Source organism: Acomys russatus, chromosome 3 (assembly GCF_903995435.1).
Source record: "Acomys russatus chromosome 3, mAcoRus1.1, whole genome shotgun sequence".
Taxonomy (NCBI): domain Eukaryota; kingdom Metazoa; phylum Chordata; class Mammalia; order Rodentia; family Muridae; genus Acomys; species Acomys russatus.
The window spans coordinates 59,779,653-59,801,431 of record NC_067139.1 but is presented as its reverse complement, the minus strand read 5'-3'; the positions used below and the strand labels follow the sequence as shown (position 1 = coordinate 59,801,431).

Genomic DNA, 21,779 nt, shown 5'->3' with positions numbered 1-21,779 from the left:
GACAGTTGTGAGCTGCCATGCAGATTCTGGGAATTGAACCCTGGTCCTCTTGAAGAGCAAGCAGTCAATGCTCTTAACCACTGAGCCATCTCTCCAGCCCCTCCTTTGCCTTTTCAAGTTGGCTAGAAATTCTATGAGATTAGGAGCAAGGCCTCACTCTGACGTACCACGGCATCTAACCCGGTACTGCAGACGGGGTGTGTGGATAGGCCGCTGTATGATGCCCTGGCAGGCTGCACCGCCCACTGCAGCTCTTCCTGGGACATCATCCTTGCCGGCTGGTTCACTCTGGATGTCTTCATAGGACCCCAAGGTCTCCAGTTCCCAATCTCAAGGGAAGGCCCGTGGGGACCCCTAGCCACTTTTCCTATGGCTCTTCTGGGACTAGAAACTCCTGGTAGCTCTTGCCTAGCCTGAGGCATGTCTAGAATTCCAAGATTATCTCTGGAATGTGCAGCCTGTCTGGAGAATGCTTGGGCTGAGGCACAGGTGCAGAGGCAGTGCAGCAGCAGGGTGGAGCAAGGACAGCTGCTGACTGGAGCCTGGCTGTCATTATCAGCTGTCTCTCCTGAAAGCATTGCTACAAACACTTCCACTTCCTTGAAAACACCCCAACTTCCCCTCCCCAGTCACTGTTCTGGCCTCAGCTCTGACCTGACACCCCCCCCCCCACTCTACCCTCCACTACCTCTAATCTGGGGGCAATGTTACCAGACCTCAGGCCTTCATTTCCTGTCAGGGAAAATGACCAAATGGGTGACTGAAGGCCAGCCTCAGAGGGCCAAATAACTAGACAGCAGGTCTGTTTGAACCTCATCTGTCACAGAGGCCTTGGTTGGCTGCGAGGTGCCTGAGTCCTCCTGATATGCCAGATGCCCTTAGCTCTCTGGGCCATGGGGTCCTCATCGGTAAAATGAGTGACAGAGTGACATGCTCCTCAGCGGAGTCCATATTGCTGGTGGAAAGCACAAAACAGTGGGAAGACAGCACCGCAGCCTGCTGAGTCTCATGAGATTTAGCTTTGTTCCAACCAGGATGGAGGGGTGCTGTGCCAAGGGGCATCCAGTGCCCACTGGGTTGACTGCTCCCAGCTGAGAGGGTACCTATTGGCTGCTATGCCGGCTGACCCTGGCAGTTCGCCCCCATCCCAGAGCCTGGCTGGAGTGGGCAACTCGGAGTGAAAGTCAATTTCTATCCCATACCTATCCGAAGTCCAGGAGCTTGTTAAAATGTAGGCTCTGGGACTGGCGCAGGGCCTAGCCATCAGTGGGGCACAGAGCAAGATGTCACCGACCTAAGGAAAGCCCTCCAGCAGAAGGTGGGTTGAGCAGTCAGAGCACAGGGGTGGGGTCATCAGGCAGGAGGGAACCGTAAGAAAACATTGTGACCCCAAGAAAATCAGAGCAAGATAACCAGGCCTCTGGGGAGCAAGGATTTATTTGCATTCCCCAGGACAGGAAGGAGGAGAGAGTCCAGAAGGGCCAAGGTTTAAGGACGCAGCCAGGTTTCAGAGCCTAGAGAATCCAGCTGCACCCCCATCAAGGGACAAGAGGCGTGGGTAACTCCGCAAAATCAGTGTCTACTCCACGCCTTTCATGAATTCCAGGAACTCTGCGGAAAGAAGACGGTGAACGGGTCAGAGAGGTAAGAGCTGGTAGAGGACGAACAGCAGGGGACCTGGTCCTCCCAGCTGCTCACCGTCATAGTCAATCCGGCCATCGTTGTTCTTGTCGCCGTCTTTCATGAGCTCCTCAATGTCATCTTCTGTGATGGTCTCGCCTGTGGCCTGCAGCATCATCTTCAGTTCATCTAAGTCAATGTAGCCATCGGCATTTCTACAGGGAGGGCAAGGGGCACCTCAGAACTCAGGAGAGGGCGGAGCAGGAGGAGGGAAAGAGGCACCCCACATATATAAGCCCAGGAGGCAGGGCAAGGACACCGGGAGATGGGCTTCCTGTGTCTCATCACATAGGATGAAAGACCGACTGCAGGGTATTTAGCCTGGGATCTGAGACTACCTCTCTCCCTCCCCCCCCCCCCCCCCACACACACACAGTTTGTTTTTGTTTTCGTTTTTTCCTAGACAGGGTTTTTCTGGGTAGCCCTGGCTGTCCTCGAACTCACTCTGTAGACCAGCCTGGCCTCGAACTCAGAGATCCACCTGCCCCTGTCTCTCAAGTGCTGGGATTTCAGGTGTGAGCCACCCGCGCCCCCCCCCCCCCCCAGACTACCCCTCTCTCCTCTCAGCTTGGGTCGGGGTCAGAAGCCAAGCGTGCTCTCACTTGTCAAACATGCGGAAGAGATCCGACAGCTCCTCTTCAGACTTCCCTTTGCTGTCATCCTTCATGCACCTAACCATCATGACAAGGAACTCATCGAAGTCCACTGTGCCGCTGCCTGTGAGTAGACAGCAGGGCGGGAGAGAGATCATGGTTAGTGCTTAGGCAGCGCTCTCCCAGCACCACCGCTATAGGGCTAGTGTGTTCATTTGCCCACTCTATAGTGCAAGCTGGCCTGGAGCACTCTTCTCTCTGTCTCTGTCTCTGTCTCTGTCTGTCTCTGTCTGTCTCTGTCTCTGTCTCTGTCTCTGTCTCTGTCTCTGTCTCTGTCTCTGTCTCTGTCTCTCTCTATATATATATGTGGCCCAATAAGACTGGCTTCAAACTCACAGCAGCCCTGCTGCCTCGGCCTTCTTGGGATTACAGGCATGAGCTAATGCTGAGTTTCTGGATGAGACAGGTTCCTAGGCCAGCGAGCCCAAGGTGTTACATGTGAGGAGACTGGAGTGCATGAAGAAGAGGCTCACCATCCTCGTCCACTTCATCGATCATCTCCTGCAGCTCCTCAGGTGTGGGGTTCTGGCCCAGCATCCTCATCACCTTGCCCAGCTCCTTGGTGCTGATGCAGCCATCCTCCGCTCCCAGGACAAAGATATCAAAGGCAGCCTTGAACTCTATGTCCAAAGGTAGGGTGAGGAGATGGGATCAGCAGCAGGACACTAAGAAATCCAGGTCCCTGGGGCCATCAGCAAATCGTCTACCTCCCTCCAACAGTTCTCTGAGGTCATAGGAAGGTGAGCCCTCGGACTATGGCTCTTTCCTGGAAAGGCATCCCCATATTCCCTCCAGTTAACCCTGCTGTCACTCAGTGGGGCACTTACCATTCTTCTGTTCTTCTGTCAACTGCTCTACCTAGAGAGGAAAAGGGAGCTCAGGACCTAGACTCAGGCCTTGGGGAGACGGCTGTGAAGATGGACCCATTCCACAGGTAGGAAGACTGATAACAGAAGAGGCACATACTCCCTGGTTACAGTCCTCAGTCCTCTTTTCCTGTCCCCCCACCAAAGCCCTAAGGTGACCCATCTGGTTTTCCAGAGGCTGGGCTAGGGGCCAAGGTGACAGGCAGGCACCCCTCCCAGGACCAAGGTGTCCTGTGTAACAATACTCAATGACCATGCCATGTCCTTTAGATCATCCTAATGAAATTTAAGCTGCAGGGCCTAAGAGACAGCTGTCCCTCAGGTTGAGACAATAAAACTAATGTGTGGGTGAGCAAAGCCACCCACTGTAACCTGACCTGGGTGGCCACTGAGCTATTTTTAAAGGGGGACAAAGTTAAACCTGGTGATTGTTCTGGGGACTTTGGTATGCAGGGGGTGGGGCAGTGTTATCTGCCCCCCTGGCCTACTGGTGCTGCCTCAGGAGCCAAAATTAGTCCCCAGCCCCGCCAGGCCTTGTATGGGCACTGGGTGGAGGGCCACCCCGCCCCTCCTCACTTCAGCTCCACGGACTCCTACAAGATAGGCAAGGATGCCATAGGAACCAGCTGTAGCCCTTCCCTGCTCACAAGTAGGGCCATGTTCTGGGGGTTGGGGGAGAGTTCCCTGGGGAACAGCTGTTTGCTAGGATTTTCTTGTTTCTGGAGCAGGTAGTGAGGTTATCTTAAAAGCCCCTCAGTGTCCGCAGGATATTTCAGAGTCTTAGGGCAACTGTTCTCTAGCCCTGACTCCTACCTAACCCCTGAGCCCGCCAGACCTTAGAGGAGCTGAGGTTTCAACTATCTGTGCCTTCCCCCCTCTCTCTCCCCAGGCCTGGACCTTCAAAGCACCTTCTCCATCCCAGAATTCAAGTTCTGCGGCCCTCCTCACAACTGCTGCCCACTTTCTAAAGTGACTTCAGCCACCTAATGGGCTAGAGGAAGGTGGCAGATCTGAGCATGTAAGAAGCAGACTGTGAGAAACAGAAATGGGGGTGGGGGGGGGGGGTCTGAAGACACACAGAGAGACAAGGACTCAGACAGACAGAGACGGAAAGACCTTGAGAAAATCCAAAAGATCTAAAGACTAGAAACACAACTACAGAGGTGGAAGCAGGACAGCGACAGACCAGACATTTAGAAACAGGAAGACACAGGATGCTAAAAGCTGCGACAACACCCTCTAGCCACTTTGACAGCTCCTCTCCAGACCCCAAGACTCCTACCTTTTCTGCACCCCCAAATGTCAGCCTCACTCTTCCCTTGAGGGGCTGGACTAAAGACATGTGAGGACTCTTTTGAGTCTTCCATCATTTCCCTCGGGCACCCCTGCCCTTCATTCTGAGATGAATCACACACACACACACACACACACACACACACACACACACCACACACACACACACACACCACACACACACACACACACACACACACCACACACACACCACACACACACACACACCCCACACACACACACACACACACACACCACACACACACCACACACACACACACACCCCACACATGCACACACACACACCACACACACACACACACACGCACACCACACACACACACACATACACACCGCACACACATACACACACCACACACACGCACACCACACACACACACACACACACACACACACCACACACGCACACCACACACACACACACACACACACCCCAACCCTTTGAGACTCATCTCTCACCGCAGCCTTGTAGATATCATCCATGGTTGCAGCTCACAGGACAGGCTACTGGGGTTGCCAGCCAGCCGGCCCTCAGCCTGGCCTTAAATAGCCCTGCCTCCCTCCACCTCCTGCTGCATTCCCAGCCCAGCCCACCACTGCCTGTAATACCCTCCACCCCCTCCCCTGGTTCCTGTAATCTCAGGCTGGCCAGAGTCCCTGTACCCTCTCTGCCTAGGGCCAGGAGCTATGAAGGACTGCAAGGGCCAGGTCTCTCGCCATCTGTTGCCCAGACTCCCTCCTTTTCCTCCCTCCCCCCGGAAGTTGCAAGAGAAAAAGTATTGAATTTACTTATGTGTGCATGTGGAGGTCAGTGGACAACTCTCAGGAGCCATCTAGCTCCCTTTACTACCGAGGTTCCCAGGACTGCACTCAAGTCTTTGGGTTTGGCAGCAAGCACCCAAATGCAATTGGTCCCAGGAAAAGCTTTCTGAATGAATGAAAACACCAGGCCGAGCTCAGACAGGCCAGCCGGGTCTCTAAAAACAGTTCAATCTTCTATGCAATGCAATCAGAGAGGTGGGTGATAACATCTCCCCCCCCCCACCCCCCACTTTCCAGTTTAGAAAAAGAGGCTCGGGCTGAAGAGATGGCTCAGCGGTTAAGAGCACTGACTGCTCTTCCAGAGGTCATGAGTTCAATTCCCAGCAACCACATGGTGGCTCACAACCATCTATAATGTGATCTGATGCCCTCCTCTGGCCTGCAGGTGTACATGTAGGCAGAGCTCTGTATACATAATAATAAATAAATAAATCTTAAAAATAAAAATAAAAAAAAAGAAAAAGAAAAAGCGGCTCTTGGGTGGACAGTGACTTGCCTAAGACCAGGCTGACTGGAGAAACCCCTACCTTACATGACACCCCTCGAGAGGGGGTAACACCCAAACAGAGGCTGGCAGTATAAGTCCTGCCAGGAAAAGCCTTCTATGTGAGCTTCAGACTAGAACGTGAAACTGGAAAGGGAAGAGTCACCGGGCCACCTAGGATAGGCTGCCCTGGAGCCCAGCGGCCACATCTGCCACGCCTCAACCTTCTATCTCTACAAGAAGAACAATCAATGTTCACTTTGGACTTGAGTCTGCTTTGCTTTGGGATTCAACAAGCATCCCCAAAGACCCCCTACCTATGTCAGGATTCTCTTTCTTCATCCTCCAGCTAGGTCTTCTCTACGGTTAAGAATGTTTCCTCATGAAAATCTTTACTTACCAAGAAAGTGGGTAAGAGGAGAGGACATCCTATTGAGACTTTAGGCAAGAGTAGCATGGAAGAATGGGGAAATAGTAGGACCCACAGGGTCCTGGAAACCTACAAGAAGAACTTTATGGCAGGCAGATCTGGGTCCTGGGGTCCTCCTCAAACTAAGGCACCAGCCAAGGAGAATATAGGCAGTAAGCTTCGAACTCCTACCAAGACCTAGCCGACGAACATGATATTCTCCACCGTTGAGTGGAGAGTGAGATCTGACTCTCACACGAACTCTGGTGCCCCTTTTCTGCCCACCTCCCCTGGATGGGGAGGCCTGGCGGCACTCAGAGGAAGGATAACAAGTTACCAAGAAGAGACTTGATATTCTAAGAGCATATATAGGGGGAGGAGGTCTCCCTCAATCACAGACATAGGGGAGGGGAGAAGGGGAGAAGTGGGAGGGAGGGAAGAATGGGAGGAAACAGGGGAAGGGCTAACAATCGAGATGTAATATGAATAAATTAATAAAATTAATTAAAAAAAAAAAAGAATGTTTCCTCATCCAAGCACCGAAGCTCTTGTGTGCAGGGCCAGTCTGCGCCCCCACCGCCACCCCTACCCCCCACTCCCCACCCGCCTCAATTAGAGCTCCTGCAGGACGTCATCTTGGAAACCAAATAGGCAACGCATATTCCTTCCCTCCACCTACACCTCTACTTCACAGACATTTTTCCTGAGCAGTTCGCAGCCTAGCACACTGCCAGGGGCGGGGGCAGGGTGGGGGTGGGGTGCTGAGCACTGCAGAACCACCACACTCAATTCTCCACCACTACAAGTAACAACAGACCCCCCCCCCCCCCCCCCCCCGAGCTCTCAATCTAGTTATTATCTTCTTCATCCTACTCTCGCTACACAGGGAGTGCGCCTAACAGCCAGGCGAGACCCTACTAATGTCTCCTCTGGAAACGGAGGCCAGCTGATTTCGGAGAGTTCTGCCTCTGCCCTGGGTGGCTGGGCGCCCAGCGGGCAATAACCACAACTGCCAGAGAGAACCGAAGCTGCACAGGTATACAAAAGGCAAATGATGCAAGCCCGCGGGAGCTGCGCATGCGTGCCATTGGCTGGCCTGTCAATTACGGGCGAGGGGCGGGGCGAGGACTGCGAGAAGGCAGTGGGGCCAAGATGGCGGCGCGGGCGCGGGCGGGGGGCAGCGGGCGCCGGGGGGCGGTGGGACGCTGACCCCGCCCCCTGCTGCTGCCAGTCTGCGCCGGGCGTCGGCAGCGGCGGAGCCCGCAACATGGCGGCCGCGGTACTCCCCTTCAGGCCCGAGCGAGAGGCCGAGCCGGCCAAGGAGGCGCGCGTCGTGGGTTCCGAGCTCGTGGACACATACACGGTGCGCTGGGGGCGAGGCGGGGAGCGCGGGCATAGCGCCTGGAACCCGGAGTTCCAGTCCGGGGGGTGGCGGGGCGAGCCCTGAAGAGGCGTCTGGATCGCACATCCGCTGAGTGGGTAGAAGGTTCTGAGATAGGGACGAAGGAGCCCTAGAAATGGGGTATTCGGAGGAAGGGGCTGGGTCGCATAGGTCCTAGAGGAGGTTCTAGGGCGGGGCACGGAGATGGGGGGAGGATACGCGACCAGAAAAGGAGGCTTGTGTCGGGGGTAAAGACCTGGGGAGGAGGGGGTGATGAGATGGAGTCCCTCCGGATCCTCCAGGCAAGGAGGGACCTTGATTGAGAGTCTGGGAGGAAGGAGACTCAGAAGGTGTCGTCTCTGATAAATAGAAGCCAGGGACAAGGATCCTCAGGTGGTGAAGGAGAGGCGGCGGATTTTCATTTCCATCCCCACCACCACTCACACACCAGACGCAGTCCAGATCAGTCCATCCAAGTACGGGAGGAATTTGTTAAAATGGGCCTTCAGGGGTCTGGTGGGAACGGAGTGGACCCTAGCCGTGGGGAAAAGAGAAGTTGCCTCAGGGCTGAAGTACAGGACCTACAGAGCGACAGCCAGCTTCTAACTCACGTAGGATACAAGGGAGACCCGACGGAAAAGGAAGATGGTTAGAGGATGATGGTGCTGAAGCCCTTTTGGGTCTGGATAGAGATGGATGCTAGGCCTGTGAGCCTGGTAGGCAGGCTGCCAGGTGGAAAGTTGTTCTGTGGTGGGGGCGCGTTGAGCACCTCCCCAGCTCCTGGTCCTTTGTTCCCAGGGGGATGGACAGAGGTAAGGGCCTTGGCCCTGCCTTGGCCTCACCCTATTGGCTCCCACTCTAATACCGGATCCTGAGGCCCATTCCTCTAGTTCTTTCTTCCTCCTGCAAGGAAGGGACACTGTCACAGTGAAATTTTGGCCAGTGGCTCCTCCTCCTCCTGGAGCAACAGGCTGGCCCTGGAGAAACAGCTGCTTCTGGGCAAAGACTCAGGCTAGTTGACTACTGCCACTCACCTTTCCCAACTTCAGACAGAGGTGAGGAAGCTAGGACCATGAGGCTTGATCTTGTTGAGGGGTGAGGTCACTCACTCATGACTAGCTACAATCAGTAGAGGCTGTTCCTATTCAGGGCTTTGTCAGGGAGCAAGCTGACAGGTTGACATTGTCCCTGGCAGTGCTGCATTGGATGCTATTTACGTACCTGTCTTTTGTTAGGTGCTACGCCTGTACAAATCCTTTTACACTCCGTTTTACTTGATTCTTAATTAAACCAGGTTTTAAAATGGAGGATTTGAGGCCCAGAGAGAACTTAGGCTTACATAAGTGACACATAAGCCACACCCAGGAAATGGGATAACCAGGTTTTGAACCCAGGTTTTCATAACCACCAAAACCCTATTGGCCTTCTGTTAAGGCTGATTGAAGCATTACTGCTCCTGGGAGCATGGTGGTGCCTTGACTCCTGGTTTAGCTGCAGAAGCCCAAAGCACAGCCTGTGGAAAACACTGCCTGGAGACCTGCTTCTAGGATGGAGTCAAACTACTGGAAACATGGATTGCACAGGCACTGGGCCCGCCAAACTGGGCTCCGCTCCGCCTCCCTTAGAAAAGGCAGCCTTGCCTACAACTCAATTTGGGATTTGGGTTCCACGGAGACTGGAGTTGAAAATCCGAGGAGGTCTGTTGGGCTTGTCACCTTTTCTGTTCCTTCCTGACAATGAAAGCCCCAGCTTTGCTCCAGCCCTCACAGGGTGGTAGAGGAGGCTGAGGAAGGCAGGCACACATTGGGTGTGGAAGGATGCCTGACTCTGGCTTTTTGAGGAGTGCGGTCTTAATGCCTTGCGGCTATTGTGTGGCAGAGTTCCCTTGCCACAAGGAATCATTTTTCCCTTTAGGTTTATATCATACAGGTTACCGATGGCAACCATGAGTGGACGATCAAGCACCGTTACAGTGACTTTCATGACCTGCACGAAAAGGTAATCGTAAGCACCCGGAACCTGCACCTCAGGGATTAGGGGTTTGGGGACCAAGCCTCCATTGTGCCACACATTAATTCTAGGGCAAAACTGCCTCCACATCCATTATTTGCTAGTTTTTAATAAATTCATTTATGGCTGGGGGTAATGATGCACACCTTTAATCCCAGCACTTGGGGAGGCAGAGGCAGATGGATCTCTGTGAGCTTGAGGCCATCCTGGTCTACAAAGTCAATTCTAGGGCAACCAGGGCTACACAGAGAAGTACTGACTTTTAAAAGACCATTTGTACAATTGAGATGTAATATGAATAAATTAATAAAATATATTAAAAATAAAAGACCATTTGTGTGTGTGTGTGTGCATGTGTGTGTGTGTTCATTTTACGTGGGAGGAGGATACACACACACACCACAACCCATGTATAGAGGTCAAAGGTCAGTTTGTGAGAGCTGGCTCTCTTTCCACCACATAGGCCCCAGAGATTGAACTCAAGTCATCAGACTCAGTGACAAGCTCCTTTACCAGATGGGCCATCTCATGGGTGCTGTAGTTTACATCAGAAAACCAGTTTCTCATTGGTCCTATGAGTTCTACCCTAGTGTGAGACAGTCTATGGGTATTATACTTAATTTTTTTGTTTTTTTGACACAGGGTTTCTCTGTGTTAGCCTTGGCTGCCATGGACTCGCTTTCTAGACCAGACTGGCCTCAAACTCACAGCGATCCACCTGCCTCTGCCTCCTGAGTGCTGGGGTGAAAGGCGTGCACCCGGCTAAATTTTTATTTTTAAATTGCCATACATCTTGGATATAAGACAGTCTCCTGAGGAGGGTATAGGTTTGAAGTTGTCCTATGACATACGTTTTTATTCTCTAATAATAGATTGAGATTACATTTTTCCTTTGTTTTTAGAAAGAGCTGCTTTTCCGCGGTACATTTTCAGTGAGATTGTCTTAAAGATGCAACACTAACTCCTTTGATTTTTGAACTTCAGGGCCATACGCACTACTTTTCTGAACACCCCCAAAGACCACAGATGAGATTTCTCACTGGAGTTGTATTAGTGCTTCCAGGACTACTTGGATTTGGAGAGGCCAGGTCCCAGATGCATGGGTCGGAGCACGAATCCTGGTGCTGCTACCAAGAGTGGCTGTGGAGCTAGCTATGACAGTTGCCCAGGCGCACCTTACACACGTACGGAACCTCTTGGTCTATGGTTGATGTGCTTGTGTTTTCTTACAGCTTGTTGCAGAGAGAAAAATTGACAAGACTCTACTTCCCCCCAAAAAGATCATCGGGAAGAACTCGAGGAGCCTGGTGGAGAAGAGGGAGAAGGACCTGGAGGCGTACCTCCAGACTCTCCTCGCTGCCTTCCCTCACGTGGCTCCCAGAGTTTTGGCCCATTTCCTGCATTTTCACTTCTATGTAAGTTCCTTCATTGCCTGTGAGCCCACGGCCTCCAAAGCACAAGCCATGGAGCTCAGCTTTGAGGACATGGGGTCGTCACCCTGAGGTCAGACGATGGAAGATTAGGGCCAGATAGTGCAGAATCACGCTTGTGTTAAATTAGAGTGGCCACGTGTTTTCTTCTACTACAGAACATTTTTTTTCCTTCCGTTAATTTATTTATTCACTTCACATCCTGATGGCAACCCTCCCCATCTCCTCTCAGTGCCCCTCCCTCTCCTCCTCAGAGTAAGGGGAGGTCCCCCATGAATACCAGTCCCTACAGGACTAAGCACATCCTCTCCCACTGAGGCCAGACCAGGCAGCCCAGTTAGGGGAACGGGATCCAAAGGCAAGCAACAGAGTCAGAGAGGGACCCCGCTCCAAGGACATTTTATTTTGCAAAAATAACCCATGGCTTTTAAGGTAGATTTTTTTTCCTCCAAACAGGTGAGGATAGAGTAGAAACAAGTAATACCTAGCTTAGACTTCCTGCTGCCATGCCACCTCAGACTTGGTACCGGCAAAGGAACCAGCCATTCTTTTCTGCTTTTAAGATTATTTTACTTATACTGTTGCGTATTTGTATGGAGTATGAACATGTCAGAGTAAATACCAGAAGAGGATGCTGGGTCCCTAGAGTTTGAGTGAGAGGTGGTTGTGAGCCACCTGAAGAACTGGATTTGGGTCCTCTGCAAGTGCAGTATGCACTCTTAACTGCTGAGCCACCTCTTCAGCCCGCAAGTATTCATTCTTAGTCAAAGCGTTGCCACCATGGGGCTCCTGATAGACATCCCCACTGCCTGGGTATTGAAGCTGAGGGCACACATCTCCCTTCTATGAGAGCAGCTCCAGTCTCCCTTCTGGGTAGAGAATGATGTGCCACTAGTGACAGAATAAATCCTGCTGAGCAGAGGGGTCATCAGTGAATGACTGTCCAGAGCTGTAGATCAAGACCATGTCTCCAAGGCTAACACAGAGAGACCTTGTCTCCAAAAAAAAAAAAAAAAACAAAAACAAAAAAAAAAACCAATATAAATAAATAAAAGACCATGTCTTAAAAATTATGAGAAGTAAAAATTAATTAAGTTGTCATACCTTAGGAAGGGTAGTTTAGCAGTGTGAAGCAAAACTATGAAAAGCCACTAGCAGTTTACCTCAGAGTTTATGCTTAGGAAAGACACATGAGCGAAGAAGGTGTCATTTTAAGACCTGGAGCAAGATACTGAAGACAGTGAAAAAATAAGTCAAGCCACGCCAGGTATGATGACACACACCTGCAGTTCCAGCGCTTTCCAGACTGTAGTTCAAAGCCAACCTGGGTTACACATCAGGACTTGTCTTGAAAATCCAAACAAGGTTGGGTGTGGTGGCATACTTTTATTCCAGCAAGTAGAAGCAGGCAGATCTCTTGAGTTTGAGACTTGCTGGGCCACATAACGAGAATCTTGTCTCCAGTCAAACGAACCAAACAAAAAGTGGTCAACCATGCAGCTGGAAATCATACTGTTGGTATAGCTGTGGACCTACTGTCATGGGGAAAAATATGTAAGAACAAGCGCTAGCTGTGCAGGTGCACAACTTTGATCCCAGCACTTGGGAGGCAGAGGCAGTTGAATCTTTCTGAGTTCAAGGCCAGCGTGGTCCTCAAAGCGAGCTCCAGGCCAGCCAAGGCTACATAATGAGACTCTGTCTCAACCCTCTGCCCTCCAAAAAAACACCCCCAAACTACAAAAGAACATGTCATAAAACAGTATATAGACTAGGGTTCTGGTTTGGAGCAGGGTTTTTGGTTTTTTGTTTGTTTTTTTGTTTTTTGAGACAGGGTTTCTCTGTGTAGCCTTGGCTGTCCCAGACTTTGTAGACCAGGCTGGCCTCAAATTCACAGTGATCCGCCTGCCTCTGCCTCCCGAGTGCTGGGATTAAAGGCATGCGCCACCATGCCTAGCTTCTAATAACATTTAATACTTAATTATTTTCCCCTTAATTGATGAAGATGGCCTTGCCTTATAGGAAATAATTTCTTTAAAATAAATCTTTCTTGAAATTGCAGAGTAAGACTCCTGAACCTTTTTTTTTTTTTTTTGAGTGCTAACTAGACCCTGGAGATTTGGAATTTGGTGATGTGGCTAGTCTGCCACTAAGATGAAAGGACCATATATAGTTAGAATGTGTCTGTATACTAGCTCCTGTTGTAAATCTTTTTTAATATTTCCTTGTGTAGAAAAAAAAACCTCTTCTTATGTGAGTCTGTCAAACTTCACAAAACTTCCATTCTTCACTGAAGAATGAAACCTGATAAACATCTCTTTGAAAGTATAATTTGTTGCTTAAGATTGTGTTTTTGGAAGAGATTTTCTCACTGCCTCAGGTTTGCCCAATTCTGGCCCAGGAAAGGCCTGGAATGCTCTTTTTAATCAGGCTTTCCTGAGATGGTTTGGGGCCAGCCTGACTCTGTGATTCTGGTTTGAAGCTTGGCCTCTGAGCTGTGTGAACATGTTTCACAATATTGACATCAAACATGTATATAGGCGTACACATATGAGAACTTTAAAAGTAATTAACCTGTCATTAGATTAATACCAGCGTGTCTCAGCCGCGGCGGCCCTGTCGTCACTCTGGGCTGTGAGTGCTGACCCGTATGCTGTTGAGAAGCTTCCCTGCCTCTATCCACTTGATGCCAGAAGCATTTCCTTCCCTCTGGTCCCTAGAGGAGGCAGTGCGCATCTTCAGGGCAGTGGGGACAAAGTCATCCATTTTCGAATCAATAGGTTAGCTCCTCATTTAAATTTAAATTTAAACCAACACAATGTAATGGCACTGTCACACACCATACAATTCACTCTAAGTATACGATTCAGTAGGTTTTTTTTGTTTTTGTTTTTTAAATCTATGTGCATTGGTGTGAAAGTGTCAGATCTTGGAGTTACAGACAGTTGTGAGCTGCCATGTGGGTGCTGGGAATTGAACCCGGGTCCTTTGGAAGAGCAGGCAATGCTCTTAACCACTGAGCCATCTCTCCAGCCCCGATTCAGTAGTTTTTAGTAGATTCACAGAGTTGTTTTTTTTAAGATGTATTTATTATTCTGTATATAGTGCTCTGTCTGCATGTACACCTGCAGGCCAGAAGAGGGCATCAGATCACATTATAGATGGTTGTGAGCCACCATGTGGTTGCTGAGAATTGAACTCAGGACCTTTGGAAGAGCAGGCGGTGCTCTTAATCACTGAGCCACCTCTCCAGCCCCAGATTCACAGAGTTGTAAAATGGACACTACTGTCTTAATTCCAGAACACTTCATCATCACCCCAAAACAACCTGCATCTAGGAGCAGTAACTGTGCCTTCCTCTCCCCAGCCCTTTCATCACTGTTGCTTTCTGCCTCTATGAGTTTGCCTGTTCTCAGTGTTTCAAATAAGTGGGGTGTACAGCATGCAACAACTTAATTTATTTCCAGGGTTAATTCGTGTTGTGGCCCTAATCTTTTAGTCCTTTTATGACTAACATATTCTTTCAGAAGCCCCTTTTTAACCTGTGATTTTTAATTCTGTGGTTTCTGTTGCCAAATGGCAACCATGGTTTGAAAATGTTAAATGGGAAACTCCGGAAGTAAACAGTTTCTGTGTTTTAAAGTATGTACCACTCTGAGTGGTGTGGGGAGATCTCTCACGGGATTCAGCTCTGTGTCCCGTGCTTCCACACTATGCAACATCATTACTACACCATTAATCACTTAGTAGCCGGCTCACTTGTTAGATCAAGTGTTACAGTGTAACATTCTGTCCAGGTAACTCTGGTTTTATGTGATAGTGGCCCAGAGCCCCTGAGTCACGACGCTGGTGGTTCAGATACGGCAGGATATAGCCATGAGTACTTCCTGGAAGTGGAAAGGTATAAGTAGAAGATATTTGGAGATACTGCATTACATAATGTTTATTATAACATTGTTTTAGTAATTTTATTCTAGATTGCTAATGTTTGGCTTTGCCTTAACTTAGACTTGTATGTGTTTATAGAAAAGAACATGGTATATAAACTATATAGTGTTGAGCATCTATGGTATAGTTTTAGAGCATGCCCTCCATAGCTAAGGAAGGCCTGTCATACCATATGTGTTTATCCGTTCACCATCCCTTTATCTAAGATGATGGATATATTGCAAGGCCCTCAGTAAACAGCTAACAGCAAGGCTAACATAAGCCCCACCTATGGTCTTTTCTACATAGGCATGTACAGATCTGTTATTTTTGAATCCTAAGTACTTATCATATATTCTAACCAACCATAGCTCTTTAAAAAGATTTAGTTAATGTATATGAGTGCTCTGTTTTACACCTGCAAGCCAGGAGAGGGGATTAGATCACATTATAGATGGCTGTGAGCCACCATGTGATTGTCAGGAATTGAACTCATGACCTCTGGAAGAGCAGACGGCATCTCTCCAGCCCCGACAACCATAGCTTTTACAGAGCGAATTATCACAGCGAAACCAGCAGGGATTTGTTTCCTGGATTGAAGATTTATTTTATTGCAGATATTAACAACTAATTTATTTTCTTATTAGAGTAGAAACTTTTCATCTTTTCTCTTCTGGAGCCACTTTAAGACTTGTTTTTGGCATATCTGAGTTTCTACACCACTGCTCCTGCATGTTCAGACTGCTTCAAAGCAAGTAAGAGTTATTTAAACACAAGCATCTCAGCACTGCCGTGGCCAAGATGGCTGTTGATGCCTTACAGACTACTGAGTGATGGCAAGGGCTGACTCATGTTCTAGGAGGAACAGAGTGGGACAGTTAGAGATTTCGTGGTGCTCAGAATGGTGTGCAACTTAAAACTTAGGAATTGTCAGGTTTGGTGGCGCACACCTTTAATCCCAGCACCCAGGAAGGCGGAGGCAGGTGGATCTCTTGAGTTTGAGGCCAGCCTGGCCTACAAAGCGAGTCCAGGGCAGCCAGGGCTACACAGAGAAACCCTGTCTCACAAAACAAAACAAAACAATAATAAAAAAATAAATAAAGCTTAAGAATTTTTTTCTGGCCAGGGGGTGGTGGCACTCGCCTTTAATCCCAGCACTTGGGAGGCAGAGACAGGTGGATCACTATGAGTTCGAGGCCAACCTGGTCTACAAAATGAGTCCAGGACAGCAGCCAAGGATACACAGAGAAACTCTGTCTCAAAAAACCAAAAATAAATAAATAAATAAAAGAAAAAAAGAATACTTTTTTTCTGGTATTTTCCATTTAGTAATTTTGGACTATAATTGACCATGAATGATCACAGAAAATAAAATTGGATGAAGGGAATTGGGGAGACTATAGTGTAAGGTTCTATGTAAATGTGTTTTATCCCTATTGGGTATATACCCAGAAGAGGAAAGTGAGTTATATATTAACTCTTGACTTTTTGAGGAACCACCAGCTGATTTTCCAAAGTTGCTTCCCTTTTGCATTTTTAGTCACTCTGTGCAGGTTCTAGTCTCCCCACATCCTTACTTGCATCATACTTGTCCTTGCTTTAGCCTAGCTGGTGGGTGTGACGTGGTCTCGTTGTGGTTTTGGCTCTTGCACTGTGACTAATGATGTTGAGATTTTTTTTTTTTAGCTTATTGGCCATCTGTATCTTTGGAGAAATGGATTTAAATCCCTTATTCTTGTAACATTAGGTTTTCTTTTTGCTGAGTTGTAAGAGTTCTTTATCTATTCTGGATACTAGACCCTTATCAGAAGTGTCATATGCAAATAACTCCTCATGTTCCAGTTTATTTTCTGTTATTGGTTTTTTTTCCTTAGGACATGGTCTCTATATAGCCCAGGCCAGCCTAGAACTGTGTAGACCAAGCTGGCCTCAAACTCACCACCCTCCTACCTCAGCCTCCGAAGTGCTGGGATTATAGGTGTGTATCACTACACCTGGCTTCCTTAACTGATAGTGTCCTTTAAAAAAATTTTTTTTTTAATTTTATGTTTAGGGGTGTTTGCCTGCATGTATGTCTGTATACAACATCTGTACAATGTCTGTGAGGTCAGAAGATAAGTCAGATTCCCTAGAACTTCAATTATAGACAGTGGTTAACTATGTGAGTGCTGGGAATTGAACCCCAGTCCTTTGCAAGAACAGCAGGGTTTTGTTTGTTTGTTTGTTTGTTTTCCTTTTGCGTATTTTGTTTTGGTATTTTGGTTTTTTGAGACAGTGTTTCTCTGTGGAGCCTTGGCTGTCTTGAACTCACTTTGTAGACCAGGCTGACCTTGAACTCACAGAGATCCACCTACCTCTGCCTCCCGAGTGCTGGAATCATAGGCACGCACCACCATACCTGGCTGCAGCAAGTTTTCTTAACCACTGAGCCTTTGATAGTATCCTTTGACAAACACATGTGAAAAAATTCATTTTTTAAAAAAAATATTTTGGTCACTTGCTTTTTTGGGTACCATATCTGAGAAACCATTGCTTAATCAGTGTCACAAAAATTTATAATTTTATTTTCTCTTGTCCATTGTGTTTCTACATTTAGGACTTTGATCAGTTTTGAGTTCATTTGTATGTGTGGTATGAAGTAGGGATCCAGCTTGATTCTTTCATAGTGTGGATTTTAAAGACTAGGGAGAAAACCTCATTGCTCTCCCCAGCTCTAAAAGGGGGCATTCAGGGGATGAGGAAACCTTTGTTTTCCACTCCTCTGGATAGCTGCGCTCTTAGCTTCCTAGACTCACAGCGATAGATCCCATCCCAGAACCTCTAGAGAAGTTTTCAGACTTAGTAGAATGCAGTCCCATGGCCGTTGGGACTTAACTATTCTGGGGTAAGACATTTGACTGCAGACTTGGAAATAGGCAGAGCCAAGTGGATCTTCAAGACCTCATTCAAGTTCATTCCAAGTCAGTTAACTTTTCTGGGCCCTGGTCTCTTTTGTGAGCTGTAAGGTGATAATCCCGGGCCCTGTTTGCAGCCTGCTTGAGATTGCACAGTGAGTGTCTGAAGCTTAGAGGAGGCATGAGTCAGGGTTTACCGCGTGTCATCATACTGGCCTGTACTGGTAAGGAAAGGCACTCAGTTCTCTTCAATGTAATGTTTAAATCACTTCTTTATATTAAAGCCACTTACTTGCCTGTAACAAAAAATATTTTAATTTGAAATGGAACTGTTAACTATATTAGTGCTTGCTTTTGATCCATTTTATTCTCATAATTTGTTTTAGTTGCAAATGACTCAGGCTGTGAGTGGTAACAAGTCTGATTGGTGTGTTTGTTTTTCAACTTAATAGTCTTGGACCTCTTTTAAAGTTTATATGTGAAGCCAGGCAGTGGTGGTGCACGATTTAATCCCAGTTCTTGGGAGGCAGAGGCAGGCAGATCTCTGTGAGTTCAGTCCAGCCTGATTTACAAAGCAAGTCAGGAACAACCAGGACGACACAGAAACCCTGTCTGGAAAAACCAAAATAAATAAAGCAAGTAAGTAAGTTTGTATGTGAATCCCTCAGTTCAGTAGGAATCTTTGCTTAAAGTGGAATCACATATAATATGCCTGACTTCTACTAGCACAAAATAAAGCTAGACAAAGCCTCTCAATCCTTAACATGTGTATCTCAGTCACACTGGGTGATGCCTGCCCTTGGTGGCATGTAGTTAATGCCTGGTTAGTGCCCACTGACAGGCACAGTGCTTTAGCGTGAACCAAGCAGAAGTGTCAGGGACTGGCTGAGGGTCTTTAATTGAGCATCAGCATATGTATTTGGGGGTACACTTGCAGCTAATCTCTGTGACTGGGCAGGCTTAAAATATAAATAGCCTAACTGGCCCATTAGGTGCTTATGTAAAGGCCAAAGAGGAGGTGTGGCCAAGGTAGACCCATTCTCAGTTTGCTTATCTAGAATGGGAAAGGTGCTAGGTTCCATCCCAGCACAACAGATACTTAAGGGAGAGAGTGAGAGAGCTTTTTTTCTAAGAGTGCACCCTGACACACAATCCTAGTGGGCAGTGGCATGGCTGATTAAGTCAATAACACATGTTATTCTATAGTTTGAGTAATTCCAAATCACTTGAGGTCTGTGTATCCCCACAGGTGGCCTACCCGGGAAGCAGTAGCTGGGCTCAGCATCCAGAGGAAAGCCTGACTCAGTTTGGCCAGAGGAGAGTAGTGTTCTAGGTTTGCAGGCTGAGGGATTTCTGTGTACCTCTGGTTCAGGTTCTCTGCTAAGGTGAAGGTCAATGTGAGGAAGGCAGGTGGGAAGGGCAACAGTGTGCTTCCTGTGTCCAGAGCCGGGAGAGACTGTTACAGTTTGCTTTTGAGATTCTCATGTCTTCTGGAAACAGCCCCGCCTCCCTAGCAGGGTGCCAGTCTAGCAGGATTCTTCTTGTTCTGTCTGAGTCAACACCAGTTACCTGTAGAAGTATCTGTGGAAGGTGAGGGCTGCCCTGGTGACAGGTGAGGGCTGCACTGGTGACAGGTGAGGACTGCACTGGTGACAGGGCAGGAAGCCCTTTTTCTCGACTCCACCAGCAGGTTACATGGCCTATACAGTGCCTGAGAGGCCTGGGGAGTTGGGATAAGTGTAGACTGATGGGAAAGAAAGGCATCATTCTCAGAAGCGCATGGGAGACTTGTTTGTGGTCATTCCAAGCTTTCCCCTGACTGAGTTCAGAGCCTCACCGTTGCCAGGTTTTCAAGAGGTTGTGAGAGACTGAAGCTGAGCTTCACAGAACCCATAGCCTCTGCTAACCTTTTACATTTTGACCTGTCCCCTCAACTCTTTCACACAGGGCTGTGATGGCTTTTTGTACACTGAGGGATGAGGTGGGAGAGGGACAGTTTTTACCTTATGTATAAACTGAATTTCAAGCAAGCTATAGGAACACAACTTTTAAAGATCTCGAAGCATCAAGAAAAAAGCCAGGAAAATATTCTTAAATTCTTGGAGTGGAAGAAGAGATCCTCACAGCCACGAAGGAAAAGAATTATAGGTTAAACATAAAAATGAAAAACCTCACTGTGTTAAGGAAACAACCTTAACCGGGCGGTGGTGGCGCACGCCTTTAATCCCAGCACTCAGGAGACAGAGGCAGGTGGATCACTGTGAGTTTGAAGCCAGCCTGGTCTACACAGGGAGTCTAGGACAGCCAAGGCTACACAGAGAACCCCTGTCTCAAAAACAAAAACAAAAAGAAAGCCTTGAAGCCAGGACAGAAGTGTACATAGGCTGGAGGAGGACTTGCTGCATCTAAACAATGGTTAAAATTGCTGTCACATGCTGAGTGAAGGACTCCTATGTCTCGCAGCTACTTGGGAGGATGAGGCAGAAGGATTCTGAATTTGAAGCCAACCAGGTAGCTTAGTGAGATTCCATCTCAAAACACAACAAGGCTGATTGCTGTGGTGCAGTCGTAGAGGCCCAGATTCACTTCCCAGTCAGTATTTGATGGGCGTAGCTATGATTTGTAAAGGAGAGACAAACAATTAACGAGAAAAACAGGAAAAGGACACCCTGTCCCCTACAGCCAGGTGCTTTTTAAGTTCTATAAATACATAAATTGTATGTCCTAGTGACAGTGTTCCAGTGAGTTTCAAGTAGTTATTTGCAGCCTCCATCTGGGCTCATTTACAAAATGACCTGTGCCACAGCAAACATTTAAGTTCTTACTTGTGGGAGGTGAGGCTAAAGGTTTTGGCAGGGGTCTGTAAACTACATGATTGTTTTGATTTTTAGATTTGTAGAAGTTTGCGTGTATGAGTATTCTGTTAGCATGTATATACAAATACCATGCATGTGCCTGGTGTCTGACAGGGTTAGAAGAGCCATCAGACTCCCTGAAACTGAAGCTGCCATGTGAGGCTAACCCTGTGTTCTCTGAGAAAGTAACGAGTACCATTAGCACTGGGCATCTCTTTGGGCCTCTGAGTGCAAAAGCTACCTTTTTTTTTTTTTTTTTTTTTTTTTTTTTTTTTAACCAAGAGGAGCAAGATCCAGTGCTGGAGTGTAGCTTGACTGTTTATAGCCATTTAAAATTGTAGTGTCCCTAAAGCTCTCCACCTGGCTTTGCTTGTCTGTGTGACATGGTACAAGGTAACAACAAGGTAACAGCTTCCTTTTGTAGAATGGTGGAAGAAGTCAGCGAGCCAGAACCCACGGAGTGCTCAGGCATTGCTGTGAGTTACAGCCCAGCATGTTAGCTGTTACTATGAGAGAAGGCTGGTTCTTGCCATGCCTCCTTAAGGTGTTGTGTCATTTGAAAAACCCTTGCCACACCTTTCTAGTGACCCAGGGGCTTTGTGGTACTGCCGTGAATCTGGAAGGGATGTGTACAGGGAAAAGACATGTCTACTCTTTGAAAAAACATTTGACCTGAGAGAAGGTGCAAATTCCTTTCTCCAGAGTCAGTTTAGGGAGCTGCTTGCTCCTCAACCAAACCTTGGCATAAGTCAAGCTTTGCTGGCTCCTGGGCGGCAGGCAGAACACTCGGCCAGTTCCTCTACAGACCTGGTATTGCTTTTGAGGAGACTATGCAGATGTATCTGGGAATACTTAGTTCCCTTTCTAAGTTCCTTGCTTCACCCTAGGTTTCCTCTCTCCTGTAATTTTCTCACCATCGAGAAGCTGTTCACCATCTACTTGCTGCCTGCAGGCCATGTGTGGTCTAGGATAGGTACGGATACAGCCCAGCACAAAACAGTGAACTTACTTAAAGCATCATGAGATGTCTCATGTGATTGTATTATTACTACTTGAT

The 21,779-nt window shown here is 48.1% G+C and overlaps 2 protein-coding genes across 4 annotated transcripts in view; one reads left to right on the top strand and one right to left on the bottom strand.

The window, feature by feature from the left end:
• Positions 1–1,636: 1,636 nt before the first annotated feature.
• Positions 1,637–5,107, bottom strand: Tnnc1 (troponin C1, slow skeletal and cardiac type). The gene is made up of 5 exons (XM_051143324.1): positions 4,973–5,107; positions 3,161–3,191; positions 2,807–2,953; positions 2,283–2,397; positions 1,637–1,835 (listed from the first exon to the last, which is right to left on the bottom strand). Exons 1-5 carry the CDS (start codon positions 4,994–4,996, stop codon positions 1,637–1,639), a joined length of 516 nt encoding a protein of 171 aa, XP_050999281.1. The 5' UTR covers positions 4,997–5,107.
• Positions 5,108–7,404: 2,297 nt separating this feature from the next.
• Nisch (nischarin) overlaps positions 7,405–21,779 on the top strand; it is a 37,336-nt gene continuing 22,961 nt past the window's right edge. For 2 of the 3 annotated variants that reach the window (XM_051141500.1, XM_051141491.1), the window contains exons 1-3: positions 7,405–7,591; positions 9,524–9,607; positions 10,852–11,034. In XM_051141500.1, the coding sequence (XP_050997457.1) occupies positions 7,496–7,591; positions 9,524–9,607; positions 10,852–11,034 (363 nt within the window). In that variant the 5' untranslated portion in view covers positions 7,405–7,495. The remainder of the gene's footprint in view (positions 7,592–9,523; positions 9,608–10,851; positions 11,035–21,779) is intronic. The other variant, XM_051141509.1, reaches the window with a different exon arrangement.

Excerpts from the sequence above, each read along its gene's own strand:
- Tnnc1 (XM_051143324.1), bottom strand. The coding sequence starts at position 4,996 with ATGGATGATATCTACAAGGCTGCG. Across the intron at positions 3,192-4,972 it reads ATGATATCTACAAGGCTGCG|GTAGAGCAGTTGACAGAAGA; the intron begins GTGAGAGATGAG and ends TTTCCTCTCTAG. Across the intron at positions 2,954-3,160 it reads GACAGAAGAACAGAAGAATG|AGTTCAAGGCTGCCTTTGAT; the intron begins GTAAGTGCCCCA and ends CTTTGGACATAG.